The 17,943-nt window shown below is 36.3% G+C and overlaps 2 protein-coding genes across 3 annotated transcripts; one reads left to right on the plus strand and one right to left on the minus strand.

Annotated features, from left to right (window-relative positions):
• Nucleotides 1-13: 13 nt before the first annotated feature.
• Nucleotides 14-6,106, minus strand: g6pc3 (glucose-6-phosphatase catalytic subunit 3). The gene is made up of 6 exons (XM_067369817.1): nucleotides 5,807-6,106; nucleotides 4,048-4,154; nucleotides 3,851-3,941; nucleotides 2,443-2,561; nucleotides 2,215-2,356; nucleotides 14-1,156 (listed from the first exon to the last, which is right to left on the minus strand). The coding sequence occupies exons 1-6, from the start codon at nucleotides 6,022-6,024 to the stop codon at nucleotides 814-816; spliced, it is 1,020 nt and encodes a 339-aa protein (XP_067225918.1). The 5' UTR covers nucleotides 6,025-6,106; the 3' UTR covers nucleotides 14-813.
• A 2,123-nt stretch (nucleotides 6,107-8,229) lies between these two features.
• Nucleotides 8,230-17,774, plus strand: lsm12b (LSM12 homolog b). 2 transcript variants are annotated; one of them, XM_067369327.1, is made up of 6 exons: nucleotides 8,230-8,388; nucleotides 9,850-9,983; nucleotides 12,544-12,653; nucleotides 13,749-13,772; nucleotides 13,875-14,001; nucleotides 17,508-17,774. In XM_067369327.1, the coding sequence occupies exons 1-6, from the start codon at nucleotides 8,262-8,264 to the stop codon at nucleotides 17,598-17,600; spliced, it is 615 nt and encodes a 204-aa protein (XP_067225428.1). In that variant the 5' UTR covers nucleotides 8,230-8,261; the 3' UTR covers nucleotides 17,601-17,774. The 2 variants fall into 2 exon arrangements, with proteins under 2 accessions (XP_067225428.1, XP_067225429.1); XM_067369328.1 differs by lacking the exon at nucleotides 13,749-13,772.
• Nucleotides 17,775-17,943: the final 169 nt, after the last annotated feature.

A 17,943-nucleotide genomic window follows, 5' to 3' on the forward strand; every position in this document is an offset into this window, starting at 1 on the left:
TCAATATCTACTGTCAACTGTTTGATTACAAACATTATTCAAAATATCTTCTTTTGACTCATACAGGTTTGGAACAACATAAGGGTGAGTAAATGATGATGAAATTTTCATCTTTGTGTGAACTATCCCTTTAAATATATGCCTACAGCTGTTACAGAACTGTACTATTTGTCCTTTCAGTGGCAACCAATTAAATCAAGACAAACATCATGACTATTGCTCAGAGTTGACAAACCCCCACATATTAAACTGACATATACTCAAATCATGCAGGTTGTTGGAGATAGAAAGTTACATTTCTGAGTGATCAGAGTTTAGTTTTTCCCCTGGCAGATGCTAAAACAAACAACAAAAAAACAAGCAACAACCTAGAACAATTTAGTTTCAATTTTAACAATTTACCAACAGTAAAGAAAAAAAGAAGAAGAAAAAATCTTGGTGACGAATTTTTGAACAGATCAAATCTAGTTTTCTTCACCTCTTTGCTGAGACCGAATATAGATTGGTCCAAAAAAATTCAAATAACTTGAAAGCTTAAAAACAAAAGAATAAATAGAGTAAACAAATGAACGTGAAAGAACAAGAATTTCACTAAAACTTCACTTAATAGTTTCTTTGGCACAAACTAAATGTTTATGAACTGCAGCAATCCATATTCCATCCATATCACTTTTTTGTTGGTGTTGCAAAACAATCTTTAAAGCTGCAAGCAACTGCATTGTCTTCTTTTATTTTAATATTACTCCATTAATGATCGATCTTCAAGATGATTTGTGTCAACGGCTGGTTCAAACACCGAAAGCTGCAACATTTTTACTCCCTCTTGGGTTTGTCTGTGAGGAGATGCACAAATCCTGGTACTAACACCATGACCACCTGCGGCACAATGGTGTATTTCAGAAAGAACAGGGTGTAGAAGAGAAGAGGAGGAACAGTGGGCACAGGGAAACTGCTGATGTAGCGGAGGGCCATGGACGAGAGGGCCAGACAGAGAGTCCTGGGTACCCACGGAAGAGCCCATCCACCTGGCTTCCAATACTGTGAAAGTCCTAGTCCTAGCAGAACCCCGGCATCACGGTTCAGAGAGGAGAAGGGCGCCGTGTCCAAACGGATCCACTCGGAGTGAGAACACCACCTCCTAGCCAGTGAGATGGACCTGTGGTTCACAGTAGAAGAGTGTAAGCTTGCAGTGAAAGAAGTCATTCATACAGATTAACACTCATTAATACAAATATGCAATGTGTACGAGATAATGCATTTTTCAATTGACCATTTTCATATTTTCGGGGTTCTTAAAAGCCAAATAACTTCTATAGTGGTGAATGGAAACTACAAAAAAGTATTATTTTTGCATTCCCATTTGCTCCAACTGCAAAAAACAAAAAAACAATCCATGACTAGCATTTCTGTGACTTTCCAAAAGAGCAAAAAAATGATTACAATGGTCAGAAGAGAGAAAGATGTCAAATTTACTGTCACTTCCTCAGCTGAGGCATTAGAAAAACGTATGCATCAGTATTAAAGTCACCATGAAATCAAAACTGAGTTCTTCTTTTGCAGCATTTATCAGTATTTACTGCATCATTATTATTTTTTTAAATATATGTAACCTTAATTTTTAATCAAAATAACTTTGCCTCCCTCTTTCAGCATCATCTCTTTTGATGTGTTTATTGGTGTGAGGGCGGGGCAACCTGTCACTCACATGAGATAGACCAATAGCAAACCACAACCATCGAATCAATTTCCAAAGTCGCAATTGCGAGTTATATAGTTCAATTCTGAGGGAAAATGAAGAGTTTATCTCTTACAATTCTGACTTTATAACTCAATTGTGAGTTTATATCACACAGCTGCAAGAGAAAAAAGTCAGAATTGTGAGATATAAAAAAATCAAAATACCTTTTTTATTTTTTATTCAGTGGCAGAAACAAGCTTCTATACGACTTTAGTTACTCGATGTTTTGTGAAATTTGATGCCAGGGTAATATAACAAAGTACAGTGTTATAAAAAAAATATTTGCTAGATTTACAATGTTTATAACTGTAGAAACATGTCATCACAGCCTGTGAAAATGGTTCATGGTCCACACCTTATGTGACACAATTTAATTGTAACAATTGAGATGTACACATGTGCTGAAATTAAACGTGCTAAACTAAAAAAATTTAACATTTTTACACAATATTAACTCAATATCACATTGTACCCACCAAGAAAGATCAATCCCAGTCTTTTGCAGGGCACCATGCAGCACAAGAGCTCCAACGAGCAAAGTCAAGCTACAGCAAAAGAAGAACAGCAGAGGGCGACATTCAGGCACAGTCCGGTTCAGATAAATCCCCAGCAACACTCCTGTGGAGAAAAGCATAAAGATCTTCCTGGCTTTTTTTTTTTTTTAAGATAATGGGTATGTATGTATGTATCTATTTAAGACTGACCTGTCAGAAGACCTGCAATGACTTGATGAGGGAAGTGAGCCAGGATGAAGATCCGAGAAAGGCCCACACATCCCAGAAATACTGCATACAACAGATACGGCACTGCAGCTAACATCTTACTGTACGAGAAAGAGTTTGTTTAGTTAGTATTACATATGAATAAATAACATTCACTGTGATGTGAGTTATTAGAGAGCGTGAGAACCTTATGATAGTAGGAAAAAGCTCATTTAAAAAAAAAATGGAACAGGAAACAAAGAATTAAAAAAACAAGTGTTTTATTTGTAGGGTATCATATTTGATACATCAGGCTTTTATGGTTCATGTAGTATGATATATTGAGAATATGGAGTATGGTGCAGTATGTATGATTTCTGTCCGCTAGAGGTCGCTAGAGGCCTAATCAAAACAAAGGCGTAGTTTGATGATGCCAAGTTTGAGCGTGGAATCTTGGGACATGTGGTCTCCATCTCAACGGACGGTGGAAAAGAATTGGGATAGGACTCAGGAAGAAATCATGTTCATGGATGCGATTATTAACATTACTGTAGTATGAAGCAGAGCAGGAGCGAGTGTTGTGGAGCTGAACGAGGAGCTGGAGCGATTGATCAACACACGCCTCACGAGCAGCTGGACTTTTATTATGACACAGTTGCCGGCGCCGCTTCCGCATTTCCGGTCATGAGTATGAGGTAACACAGCTCTGTTTATCATATTAGATACATTTGAGAGTGTTGAAAATGATGTTATAACGTTACTCTGTGCGTTCGCTCGGCGGCTGCTGTAAGACACTGTTACACACTGCAGTAAGATCGATTTTAGAATATCATATTAAATGCTGGATGGCTTGTGTTGATAAATGGCATGTAATTATTTTTAAAACATATTGTATGATAAAGAATATACTGTATTACTGTTAATAAAAATAAAGCTGCATCTGATTATGCTATGTTAGCTACTTGACAAAATAGTGTTTTTCAGGCGTGGTAAAGCATGGTACTTGCAAAAAATCAAGAAAATTAGATTAAAACAATAAGACTAAACGTGTTGAGCTATATAACAATAATTAGTTTTCTGTCTATAAATATATCAAAACAGTTGTTCCCTTGTCTATTAAAACGTGTAAATATTAAAGCGTCTTTGGTGTTTCCATGGTTTCTACAAAATAAAACCGGAAACCGAGGGTAACGCGGGTATGACGCAATTGACAGGCGACTCCTCACACGTCCCGGAGCCTTGGGTAAAACTGCAATTTTCTCACGATTTACAAATAGTTAGAAACATTTGGGATATTGTAATAACTCAAGTGAACAAAATATATAACACTGGCCTAGTGGTTTTTGGATATTTTACTGCAAAATTCTTACATATTGCACCTTTAATAGGCTTTATAGGGTTAAAGACAGACCTGCCTGTGCGAGTGTGAAAGAATGACGCCAGTGAAGAGACGATCAGCCACCAGACAGCACTAGTGACCATGGCATGACCTGACGGACTGCCTGAGAAAGATGAATGAGGAATTACGGCTCATAACAAATGTCTTGACATCTGGAAAGGGTTGAGGTAAAATGAACTATAATACGGAGGATTATTCTGCTGCTTTACCTGGACCAGTCTCGCAGGTGGACAGGAACTGCTGGACTTTCGGTGGGTTTTTAGAAAACAATCCAGATTCTCCAATCCACCAATATGGCCTCTCGCCAAACAGGATCCTAGATGTCACATTACATCAATTAGTCAACATGAAAGGCCATTCACAACCCAATAAAATTGAGTTTAAATCTATAATATAATGAAAACTAAAAAACATTCTTTACAGTTTACTTTCTAGTGCCCTCAGAATAATTAATAATCAAAAGAGTAAGAAATTAGTAGATTGATATAAGGTTTTTCCTGAAACAAACTAACATACTGATCTGGTGCTTAATTATTATTGCTATCCAATTATTAATAATGTTTTATTATTATTATTATTATTATTATAGCATGAACTAACAATGAGTAATATATTTGTGTTTACTAATCTTCATTAATGTTAGTTAATGAAAATACAGTTGTTCATTGTTTGTTCATGTTAGATCACAGTGCATTAACTAATGTTAACAACATTTTAATAATGTTTTAGTAAATGTTGAAATTAACATTAACAAAGATTAATAAATGCTGTATAAATTCAGTTTATTATTAGTTCATGTTAACTTATGTAGTTAACTAATGTTAACTAATGAACCTTATTGTAAAGTGTTACCAATAAAATAAATAAAATTAAATAAAAAATTAAGCAGCATATTTTTGACACTGAAGTGATAAAATATGAAGAAAAAATTTTTAAAGAGCTTTGTAATAATTTCTATAATTTCAGTGATTTCTATGTGGTTTTAGTATGTGACATTGATACTTGTAATACTTATATAAGCAACGCTGACAGTATTCTGACTTTAAAACTCGCAATAAACAAAGAACTGTGAGAAAAAAAAGTGAATTATGAGGGGGAAAATTGCCTTTTTTATTATTTATTCCATGGAGGACTAGTTTATTAATTTGTGTTTTTTTTTTAATTAATGAAATGATAAAAACAAAAAAAAATAAACCATAACATACAAAAAAGCTTCCATAAATAATTATAAATCATATACCATTCACACAGAATATATATATATATATATATATATATATATATATATATATATATATATATATATATATATATATATATATATATATATTCAACATACTACATACTTATTCTGACCTGTACGTATTAAATTATCTAAAAGAATAAGTGAGGATACTAAATTTTATTGCATTTTAAATTAGTAAAAATTCGGTAACACTTTATTTTATGGTCTTTTAACTAGTTGCTTATTAGCATGCATATTAATAGAATATTGGCTGTTTATTAGTACTTATTAAGCACATATTAATGCCTTATTCTACAGTCTTAATTCTTCCCAATACCTAAACTTAACAACTACCTTACTAACTATTAATAAGCAGTAAATTAGGAGTTTATTGAGGGGAAAAGTCGTAGTTAATAGTTTATATGTGTTCCCTATACTAAAGTGTTACCAAAAATTTTGCTGACAAATGGGCAAAACCTAGGATAGTGGCAAAGTTTAAAAATGTAAAATTACAAGTAATTAGCATTTGGGGTAAAAGCAATTAGTCTTTAATATGGCATAAATAGGATTTTTTTTTTTTTTTTTTTTTTTTATATATCCCTGACATTTTAATGGGTGTCTTCTGTAAATCATGGTAAAAATGTATGATATTTAATTTTTGCTCAGACAAACAAATTAAAGAAAACTCGTTTACAGTCATCTGACATTCAGTTTCGTTTTCAAACATGCAAAGCAGTTCATACCATTTGAGAATCAAATTAAGCCACTCTGATAAAGCTGCTACCCAGAGAACAGCGATGCCAGTCCGTCGATGAATGTGAAACACAACCGGGAAGACGAGGAGGACTGCAGCTTTCGGGTCTCCCATATGAGAGGAAACGAGCCAGAAATCCTCATAGCTGCTTGTCCTCCGCTGAAGAGCCTCCGCCATCCAAACGCCTTGGCGGTATATGGTCTCCATTATAGGATGATGAATAAACGTCCAAACATTACATTAAAGTCATCGAACTATTATCTTACAGCTAACAGATTTGAATCTGAGATGATCTGTCATTCAGACCTCCTATTACGGGTACCGCAGTGGGACAAAATTCACTCAAATGGATATTCTAAATAACTGCATATTCAAACTTCTTGCATAGCTACTTTTAACGCAAAGGTTTTATAAGTTCACCTTATTATAGGCTTACTTATTAAGTACATGTGCGAAGAATATTATCTGAACAATGAAAAGGGCTTTTACATTTTTAATCTTTTAATTATTTACATTCACAAGTCAAGAATAGGCTTAAAGGATTAGTTCACTTTCAAATTAAATTTCCTGATAATTTACTCACCCCCATGTCATCCAAGATGTTCATGTCTTTCTTTCTTCAATCGAAAAGAAATGAAGGTTTTTGATGAAAACATTTCAGGATTATTCTCCTTATAGTGGACTTCAATGGACTCCAAACGGTTGAAGGTCAAAATTACAGTTTCAGTGCAGCTTCAAATAGCTTTAAACGATACCAGACGAGGAATAAGGGTCTTATCTAGAGAAACCTTCACGCATTTTCTAAAAACAAAAATTAAAATTGTATACGTTTTAACCATAAATGCTCATCTAGAACTAGCTCTCTTCTTCTTCTCTATTTGACTTCCAGCAGTGTAGATACTGCTAAGTGTATTATTGCCCTCCTCAGGTCAAAGTTTGAACTAAATTGTCATATACAATATGCTAGTGCAAGTATATAATAATTAGTTCTAACTTTGACCAAGAAGAGAGCTAGTTCAAGATGAGCATTTACGGTTAAAGCAGAACTAAGTAACTTTTTACCTTCATAAATAGTTTTCTAAGTCCTTATGATGTTTAATTGACTTGTAGTGGTGTGTTTGAGGCGTGCACTAACCCCCTCTGGCACGTCTACGCCAGAATACAGCACTTGCAAGTTGAGCTGCGCCGACCCGACACAATCTCGCCTCATGTTCACATTCACGAGAGAGTGACAAAATGCTTTACGGTAATTCAAAAACAATGTATATATTATGACTTTATAAGACAATTTCGAAAGTTACCCACCTCCATCGAGTGTACTGTATTTGCAAATTACCCACCTCCTCTTTTTTGTACTGTATTTGCAAAACGACTGCGCTGGTGAGCGTTGTAGTCATTGTAGTCCAAAGCTGCGCTTGGAGTATTTAGAAAATGATTAATGGTTTCTCTAGATAAGATCCTTATTCCTCGTCTGGGATCATGTAGAACGTTTTGAAGCTGCACTGAAACTGTAATTTTGTCCTTCAACCATTTGGAGTCCCTTGAAGTCCACTATAAGGAGAATAATCCTGGAATGTTTTCATCAAAAACCTTAATTTCTTTTCGACTGAAGAAAGAAAGACATGGACATCTAGGATGACATGGGGGTGAGTAAATTATCATGAAATTTTAATTTGAAAGTGAACTAATCCTTTAACTAAACAAGAAACTCACTGAAACACTTTCAACTAGGAGAACACACAATAAGAAAATTGTGAAAACAATAAATAGATTAATCTAAAGCTTTTCAAATTTATGTAACCGCCAAATTTGTTTTGTTTTAGCCTACTTTTATTCTGTTGTATTGCTGTTGTTTTTGCGATTTATCTCACATTCTCTGAATTGTTCTCTATACTTTTTGTTCAATATTTAACTGTTATTTCTGGAAGAAATGTTGTAATTTTGTAGTTAAGATTGTTTTATTATTATTATTATTATTATTATTTACAGTAGAGGAATACGGTCATAAAAATACATCCATACAAACATATATATTAAATATATATATATATATATATATATATATATATATATATATATATATATATATATATATATATATATATATATATATATATATATATTTTTTTTTTTTTTTTTTTTTTTTTTTTTTTTCATCTTCAGACGTCAGTCATACACCTAATACATGTTGTTCTCTATCGCGAGTCTTAAAAGATTTAATTTTATTTATATTATTTATTTATTTATGAATTTATATTATTTATTTAAATATTAATTATTATTATTTATTTATTTAGATATTAATTATTATTATTATTTATTTATTTTTTTTAATCATCGTGTTTCCACTCTTTCCTGTCACCTGACGTGCCTCTGCGTCGTAGCAGTCACGCTGTCGCGTGCGTTTACGTAAAGCTCTCGCTCCGGTTTCCCTGGCGGAGAAGATGGCGGCTCCTGGACCGGGGGAGTATTTCAGTGTCGGGAGCCATGTCTCTTGCCTCACTTGTTTAGGCCAACGTTTGCAGGGAGAGGTGGTGGCTTTCGATTACCCGTCCAAGATGTTGACTCTGAGTATCCTTTATTCCTCGGAAATGTGCGTTTAAACGGCTGGACTGTGTCAAACTGAAGCTCCGCGCGAGCATGTTTATGTGTGCGCTAGTGGCCTCATTCAACGCCTATTCTTGCTTCGTTTGCCTTCTATGTTGTGTTTGGACACGATCAACTGTGATTGTCGCTTGGTGTTTTCCGTGCTTTGTTGTTTTGACGTGGGTTCACATTAGAAAACGTGTTGGAAAAGTGTTGTTTGTGGTTAGCTTGTTGATTAGCATGTCCTCGCGACCGACAGTATTAGCCCGCGCGCTAAGCTAATGTCTTTCCAGTGTAATAATGGCAGCTTTCATTATGGCATGTTACATAGTTTATGAACATAGTTTCTTTTTTTAATTCACTAAGTATTAGCTTGGGGGGGCTCATGTCTAGGTTGCGTAACATACACCGGTTTATCATCATACTACACGCGGTATGTCGTTATACAGTTCAGTAATATCAGACTGAATGTTTTTTGTAGTTAAACAAATACTGGAGTTTGAGTGCTGAGATTGGAAGGATGACAGTCAACCCTATTCGCTATATTTAATGCACAAAATCTAGATCACAAATAGGTTCCTTCAATGCAAATGTACTTGCTGAAATACTGCCTTTTTATAGCTCACATCTTTTGACATGCCGTTTTAAAGGGTGACCAGAGGAGTGTTGACACAGCCTTTGACCTGGCATGGCTTAATAAAAATCAGTGAAGATTTCACATCACCCCGACCTGAAGGTGAATCTTTTTAAAATGATACTAAAATGACTTTATGTGCTTAAAAAAAAAGTGTAAATTATCACTCAGAGGACAGAAGGCATGTTTTTCAGAAAAGTTTTGATCAGGTTGCTAATTTAGAGGCTTTAGAAATTTGTGCATCAATTGATACAGTAGGCTTCGTAGGGTTAAGGATAGATTGTATCCTTTTGTTACCTGAAAAAAAAGCTTTTCAGGTATCTACTACAGATGGAGACCGTTATTAGTGATGAATTAATTAATCTGCTTGTCACCAATAAGGTTGACCTTCATGAGATTTCGTATTTTTATAAATCCCGCCTGTCCCTGTTCAATACTGACACTCCTTGTTTGACATGTTTGACATCACTTGTCACTTTTTTTCCCCCTGGTCTTATTTTTTTTGTAGGCTTGCTCAACCAATTACTCATGTTGGTTTCATTTTATGTATTACTCTCTGCTCGTCTTTTACGTCTAACCTTGGATGGATGGATCAGAGACGCAGACTGACGTGATAGTTGAACCGCTCCATGTCTTTGGTGTATTGTAAACAGGCGTGTCAGTAACTACTTTCAGTGTTTAGTAAACCAACTCATTTCCCAAACAGGAGGGTTCAACACCTGCCTTTTTTCTATTTTTTTTTTTTTTAAAGAACAATCTTCATAATCTTGTCTTGATGTTTCTGTTTGATTTACCCTTAACCCTCTTCCCAGAATGTCCTTCCTCCAGCGGTAAGCCCAACCTCAGCGACGTCATCTTGATTAACTTAGCCTATGTTTCAGAGGTGGATATAATTAATGACCGCACTGAGACACCTCCTCCTCTAGCATCCTTGAATGTTAGCAAGGTATGATCAACTTTTGAGCTTAAAGTGTAATGCACTATGGGTGGGTGGTATGATCACAATTGTATATACTGCTATGATATGAGTTGTTTTAATTTATAGTAACTCTATACATATATGACAGTATAGTTGGTATGGCCTATTGGTGATGCCTTTAAAGGGTTAGTTCACTCAAAAATGAAAATTCTGTTATTAATTACTCACCCTCATGTCGTTCCACACCCGTAAGACCTTCGTTCATCTTCAGAACTCAAATTAAGATATTTTTGACAAATTCCGAGAGGTATATTCTCGTCCATAGACGGCAAATATAATCAACACTTTCGAGGTCCAGAAAGGTACTAAAGACATCGTTAAAACAGTCGCTGTGACTGCGGTGGTTCAACCTTAATGTTATGAAGCGATGAGAATACTTTTTGTGTGCAAAAATAATGACTTTATTCAACAATCTCTTCTTTGTCATTCTCATATGTTATGTCCAGCGCTTCCAGTTTCTACGTCCGAACAGCGACTCATTATTGGCCTGCTCCTGCATCAGCATCACACGCATGCGTCATGCTGCTCACGTGATCAGCTTTGGCCAATACTGAGCCGGCATTCGGACGTAAACACGGAAGCCTTCACTGTGCACCTGCATAAGGATAATGACAGGGAAGAGTCTTTTGTTCCTCTAGTGTTTGTAGTGCTGCGACGTGACCAGGAAAGCACACCACACACTAACAGAGTCCCGTCTGTGAAGACGGGAAATCTAGCAAAAACTATCATCAATCGTGACTTTAGTGTAAATGAACATGGTGGACGACAGGCAAGACAAATAATAAAACGCCATGGGCGATAATAGTGTTTGGACTGCTTTTTACAGAAAATTTACAGGGGGGGAAAAGAGAAAAACTTTGGATGAAGTCATGTTAGGCTTCCGTCTTCCGTCAGCTCGCTTTCATCGTTTCGTTCCACGACATGACGCTCTACAGAGTGTGCGTTTGTCCTCGGGGTTCCTCCCACACAACAGGATTTCTGATCGTAAATATATTTAAGATGTTATATATATTTATCATTTGAGATCTCTGCTGCTCTGATGTTCTTCTGAGCAGATTCAATCACTTTCAACACACATCACACCACAGAAAAATCTGATAAGATGATCTGTAGAACCATCAAGATAATCAGGACTTTACCTAGGATTGTCATAAGCAGAGAATTGGGCCCAAAATCGGCCTGATTATCGTATAGTGTGTGGGTTTCTTTAGTAGCAGCAGTTGCAATGGCAGCCTACATGTATCCGTATCAAACCCAACAGATATAGGGCTTTTGTTACAGTACACACAATAGTGACTTATCTTGCATGCACAGAACCAAAAAGAAAGCACTTGGAAGCACAATTGTTGGAAGCACACTGTTGCAAAATGACTATACATTCTGGTTAGATGAGCCATATGTTAATTTAACTTTTATGCCAGACAAGGAAGTGAAGTTTAGTTGCAGTCTGTTTTTCACGTTACTCCTGTTCATTCAGCGCACTCTCGTAAACTAAAGCGGTCCCTCCCACTAATAGCCAGGCAGTTTTATCTGCCACGGTAGACATATTTATGCAAAATTTCTATCAGTTTAAACAGTTTTACCACCATCAGCACTGCTATACACTTAATTTTTTTGGTTGAAAGCAAATACTGTGATTTCTGATGTTTTGTATTTTTTTTTTTTTTTTTCACATAGTCATGGGTTATGTTCAGACTCCAGGCAAATCAGATTTTTTTTCTCAAGTCAGATCTTTTTCAGGCAGACTCTCTGCACTATTATTTGCAAGATTTGTGAGTCCACTCATAACCAACCTATCTGCATGGGTTGATTGGGCATACCCACGTATGTGACGCAGCTTTCAAAACGAATGCAGGACAATAGGAGGTGCATCTTCTCGCTCTCCTGTCGAGTCGCGGTGCGGATCTCCTCCGGTGCACAAGAAAAATCAGCAGTGGAGGAGACTGGTGTATATTGTGATGTTCCATGCTGTAGTCATGGCCGAAATCTTTGGACATACCATTTGAATACCGTATGAATACCTCTGGCATTTCCTTCACCGGTTTTGATGTTATCGTTGTATGTCGAGTTAATAGTGACACAAAAGACCATTTGAAATCTGGTTTGAGCAGCCAGAACGCCCAGACTGAGGCACATCTGTAAAATACTGTTGCATTTCAAACCGCCTCCAGATGTGGTTTGATTCAGATTTGAAAAAATCAGATTTCTCTCTAGACTTTCAAAACCCCATCTGAATAATTTTTTTTGCTGACCGTCTGAACATAGCCATAGTGGTTTGTAAAAAGCTTTTCACATATGTTGTACTAGATCAGGGGTGTCAAACTCCTGGAGGGTCATTGTCCTGCAGAGCTACGCTCCAACCCTAATTAAAAGCACCTGAACCAGCTAATTAGGTCTGCAGGTCTGTATCCCTCCAGGAGCAGAGTTTGACACATTTACTAGATGTGATGGTAAATAATAAAAGATAGAGATGATGCATGTCTATCAATATCTTATTTTGACATCATTTTTTTTTTTTTTTTTACAGCTTGCCAATCGGGCAAGGACGGAAAAGGAAGACAAGTTGTCCCAAGCCTATGCAATCAGTGCTGGGGTTTCAGTTGAGGGCCAGCAATTATTCCAGACTATACACAAAACGTAAGACTTGCAAACTTTACTTGCATTGTGAAGCCTAATGTAAGATCGCAGGCTTTATGTGTCTATAATCAGAGCGATGTTAAAAGTGGTAATTGGGTGATTTATATTGTAAACATTGTTTACTGTTAAATGAATGATTAATACTTTTGACTTGAGTATGTGAGATAAAGAATCTGTAGCCTACAAGTTGTATTATTCTGCATTTGACGAGGTGGTCCCCCCTCATGTGGACTGCCATGATGATTGAATTAAAGTACAAGGTCAATGTGATTTTCAATAAAAACAATCATCTACTGAGAAATCGAGCTTAAACATTTTTTTAAGCATGAAACGTGTTTCTATATTAAGGCCCCAATATACTTTAAGCGAAATCAAAGAATGAACTGGTGTGACTTAATTTTGAACAAAATCAGACCAAAACGAAGTTCCTTTTGTCTTCGTTTGGGGAGTTCGAAACGGCTTGCCAAAGCGAACTTTCCAGAAAATATCGCCCTGTGGTGTGTTTCCCAAAAGCCTTGGTTGCGAGTTCCATTGATTTCTGTTGGTAACTAGGGAATTGTTGACCATAGTTGCTTTTGGGAAATCGCAACCCTGGCTGGTCAACACCTTCATCACATTATTATGATTATGTAATAGGTAGGTGAAACTTTGCTCTGCCTTCTTTGTTGTGGAAATCTTCTTCAGTTAATTTCTTCTGTTCAGGCCATCAAGGTCAAACGTCCGTGAGTAAAACACAGTGGGGAGCTGCTTTATAGTAGAAAATGAAGTTGTAATTGTAATCAAAAGAGACCCTGACATGTTTAATACTGTAAAGCTGCTTTCTTTAAAACAATCTATTGTGTAAAGTGGCATATAAGTAAACTTGACGTGATAGAGTGCCAAATTTCAGAGCTGTGCAAACATCCACATCGCTATGATCAGATGCTTTCTTGACTGTTTTCTCATCGCTGTCATTTTTGTTTTATTGAAAGGAAAGAACGCAGCACATATTTACATATTCATTTAAACGCCGCTTTCAGTAGCGTGGGCGGCATCATGATGTTCGCTAACAGTATATCGCTGTTCACATATTTCAAACTTCTTTTTACCCCAAAGCAAAGAACGAAAAAGAAATTCGCTGTGAGTATATCGGGGCCTTTACTCTTCATTTGATCATTTTAAGCGTTTTTACTCGCTGCTGGTGTGCCTGTCTTGAGTTTGTTTGATCTCTTTGTTATCCAGCATCAAAGACTGTAAATGGCAGGAGAAGAACATCATTGTGATGGATGACGTCGTAATCTCACCACCATACCAGGTGGAGAACTGCAAAGGCAAAGAGGGAAGTGCTCTAAGTCATATACGCAAAATTGTGAGTATTACAGAATATCTTTCAATTCGGTAATATAGTTTTCATTTTAGTATTGCGTTAAGAGCTCTTCTCCAGCAACATCCATATGTTTTTACAAGATTGAAAATATAAAAGTTAAGTCCTGTCTTAAGTCAAATGTGGGATATTTTGTCTCTCTGACTCTTCACAATACAGTCGTTCCATTGGTCGATGCTTGAAATACAAACACAATGGCAAGGCTGCTGTTAGCTTCACAGTTCAGTTGTCAAAGAAGTCTCCTAGCAGCCAAATTCTGGACAAGATAGTGTTGTCAAAAGTACCAACTTTGGTACCAAGCTGAAATGTTAAAAATGTAACCATACCAGCCTTTCCCCCTAGAGTTTTGAGCGCTGTTGAGAGGATTCGTAAACGCCTCTGATTGGCCATTGTTCACGCGCTCAACAGATGTGTCTGTGATTGGCTACGATGATCAAAGACGACTATTTACAACATGTATTTGAAGCGTTGATCATTGGAACCAATCACAGACACATCTGATGAGCATGTGAACACAATGGCCAATCAGAGGTGTTTAAGAATCCGCTCAGTAGCGCTCAAAATGCTGGTGGTATCATTTTTAAAATTTCAGTACCGACATGGTACTTTTGAAGACACGAAACAATGCTTCAAGACAAGAAATAATGCTTCAAATGCAGTGCCGTCATTTGATCTACAAATGCTTTATTGTGACCTCATTTACTCTCATCTCTGGCATTTTTGATGTTTCCCTGTAAAAACAGTAGGGATGGGTTGCCAATACTGATTTTTTTATTTTAATTGATCTTCATTTTGATGAACCGATGTGGATTGTTAAATCCTATCAATCGATCTTTAAGTCTATGCTGTTTCAGTCACTTCACTAAACATTTCTTACATGCCATTTATTCAGTAATCGCAAAAAGCTTTGTGCTTTCAAATTCTGAAGAAAGACGCCAAGTGCACAAATCTTGTGAACCATTATATTCACCTCAGAAAAGCCATTCACTGTCCATATCTTGTTAGTTAGCTGGAAATAATAACTCTAGAGAGGAGCATTTTGGACTGTATTACATAATTATTTTTACTTAACCTGTTATGTCTAATATATGTTTGAATCTATGTTTTGAATCTTTTTATAAGTTATGACAGCCACCACTTAAATGTTTATATTTTAAAAACTGGACCAGACATAATTATATTGTAAAAACAGAGACATAAGGTGGTTTTATGTACAGCTGAAATGATTGTATACAACTCTTGTAGATACAACACACAATTCTTATTTGAGTGTTATATCTAAAAATAAATAGCAATTGAAATTGCACTCCGCTGTTAACTTTAACATGATTTTAAGTATGTACCAACCGGCAGGGTTCCCTGCATGCTGTGCCTGATATGTATCCAAATTAAAGGGTTAGTTCACCCAAAAATGAAAATTCTGTCATTTATTACTCACCCTCATGCCGTTTCACACCCGTAAGACCTTCGTTAATCTTCAGAACACAAATTGATATTTCAGTTGAAATCCGATGGCTCCGTGAGGCCTGCATAGGGAGCAATGACATTTCCTCTCTCAAGATCCATTAATGTACTAAAAACATATTTAAATCGGTTCATGTGAGTACAGTGATTCAATATTAATATTATAAAGTGATGAGAATATTTTTGGTGTGCCAAAAAAACAAAATAACGACTAATTTAGTGATGGCCGATTTCAAAACACTGTTTCAGGAAGCATCGGAGAATTATGAATCAGTGTGTCGAATCATGATTCAGATCGCGTGTCAAACTGCCAATGGCTGAATCACGTGACTTCGGCGCTCCGAACAGCAGATTCGACACACTGATTCATCTGTGCTCTGAAATCGGCCATCACTAAATAAGTCGTTATTGTTTTTTTTTGGCACTCCAAAAATATTCTCGTTTCTTTATAATATTAATATTGAACCACTGTACTCACATGAACTGATTTAAATATGTTTTTAGTACCTTTATGGGTCTTGAGAGAGGAAGTGTCCATTGCTTTCTATGCAGGCCTCACGGAGCTATCGGATTTCAACTAAAATATCTTAATTTGTGTTTTGAAGATTAACGGAGGTCTTACGGGTGTGGAACTGCATGAGGGTGAGTAATAAATGACAGAATTTTTATTTTTGGGTAAACTAACCCTTTTACTGGAATGAGATTGGAAATTAAATCAAATGAGCCAGTGAATCAGAATCAAATTGTGAAATCTGTCAGTACCCAGTTCTAGTAAATTGTGACTTAATACGTTTAGTGTAACACATCAGTGGTGTTTTTTACTTCCACTTTAAAGAAAAAAAGAAAGCATGGCTACCATGTTTTCCCTTCAAGTGCATTTTAAATACATTATGCCAGTGGCTCCCAAACTGGGGTACGTGAGGTGACAGAGGGTTTGCGAACAAAATGCTGAGTTTTGCTCTTTGGTTAATTCTACACCTCCTTAAAATAACATTAAAACCCAGCATGCATTTCTAACAGACAAAATTCTGTAAAAGGTCAAATGCATGACATCCAATGAAATTACCTCATCTTTTGTGGTCAAAACTGACTGCATCCACATAAGCAGTGTGTATATGATAGGTTGTGTGCAGAGTATGTTGCCTTAGCCAGTCAGTCTCGACAGTGTACCTTTTGCAAAAGTGTGAATTTACAAATATAGACCCATACTGTGCATGGAGATCGATTAAGACTCAATACAAAAACGTAGCCTACTCTGTGTGAGTTACTGTTTTTAATGTTGATAATATATTATATGAGCAAGACTGCAATTTTTCCCAAGTATCCACACGATTGCAATTCTGACATTGATTTTATACAACAGTTAAACAAACAAAAGTGTAATATTAAGTGATGTACATTTTAAACACAGTATTGTTTGCAACAAACTAAGTTCCAACAAAAGCCACAGCAGAACTGCAACACAGTGGAGTTTCGTGAACGAATCTGCAGCTTTGAACGAATCGTGAGTCAATGATTCATTGACCCATTTATAAATACTGCCACTTGCTTCCTTATGGAGTGAATGAGTGACTCGATGGCTAAAGACAGTGGCTTAATTTCACCTACTGGCAGTTTGTTTAATATTATGAAGTATCACTTCATTCTTTTTAACATTTACTATATTTAAAACATTTATTTTGTAAAGGTAAAAAATGCACTGGATAATACATTTTAGGGGGCAAATATTGTCCCCTACTGGAAAATGTGTGACTGCAGTCTAAGTGGGAAAAAAGTGGGTACACAAAAGGATATTTAATGCCTCAGTGGGTACACCACTATAAAGAGCTTAGGAACTACTGTGTTATGCTGTTTAGATTTCACTGGAAAGCTTGTGTCGGTGGTGTAGAAAAACTTTTATTCTATACCAGGCAGGTGACGCATATGTCTCTGAATGTTTCTACAGTAGATCAGTCGGACGCTTGATTGTGCATCCACGTATACAGGTGTCATATTGATCGCTTGTCATGATTTGTCTTTCTTTTCAGGTTGAGAAACATTTTAGAGATGTGGAAAGCCAGAAGTCGATGCAACGTACACAAGCACAGCAAACACAGAAGGACTCGTCTTTATCCTCCTGAGTGGGGGGTATGGCTCATCCGGGGAGGGCACCACGGGCATCAAGGGCCTAACAGCTGGTTGAAACCAGCGCTCATCTCCCCCTCTGCGTCGTAGTCCGAGGGTGGATGCACCAAGGGCCTAGGGTCTGGAAGATCAACAAAAGAAACAAAAAAAAAAAAAAAAAAAAGCAAAAATGTTTTAAGAAACATGAGAGTGAAAAGAGTTCATTCTAAATTAGACTTTATAAAGATAATTTAAAACACCAACCATCAAACAAACCATAGTTTCTTTGACTAACAGTGTCTTATCCCCTCTCTGCCCCTTCTTACTCCTCCTGTGTTTCATCTAAAGATAGCTTTTCAT

This window comes from Chanodichthys erythropterus, chromosome 19 (genome assembly GCF_024489055.1).
Source record: "Chanodichthys erythropterus isolate Z2021 chromosome 19, ASM2448905v1, whole genome shotgun sequence".
Lineage (NCBI taxonomy): Eukaryota > Metazoa > Chordata > Actinopteri > Cypriniformes > Xenocyprididae > Chanodichthys > Chanodichthys erythropterus.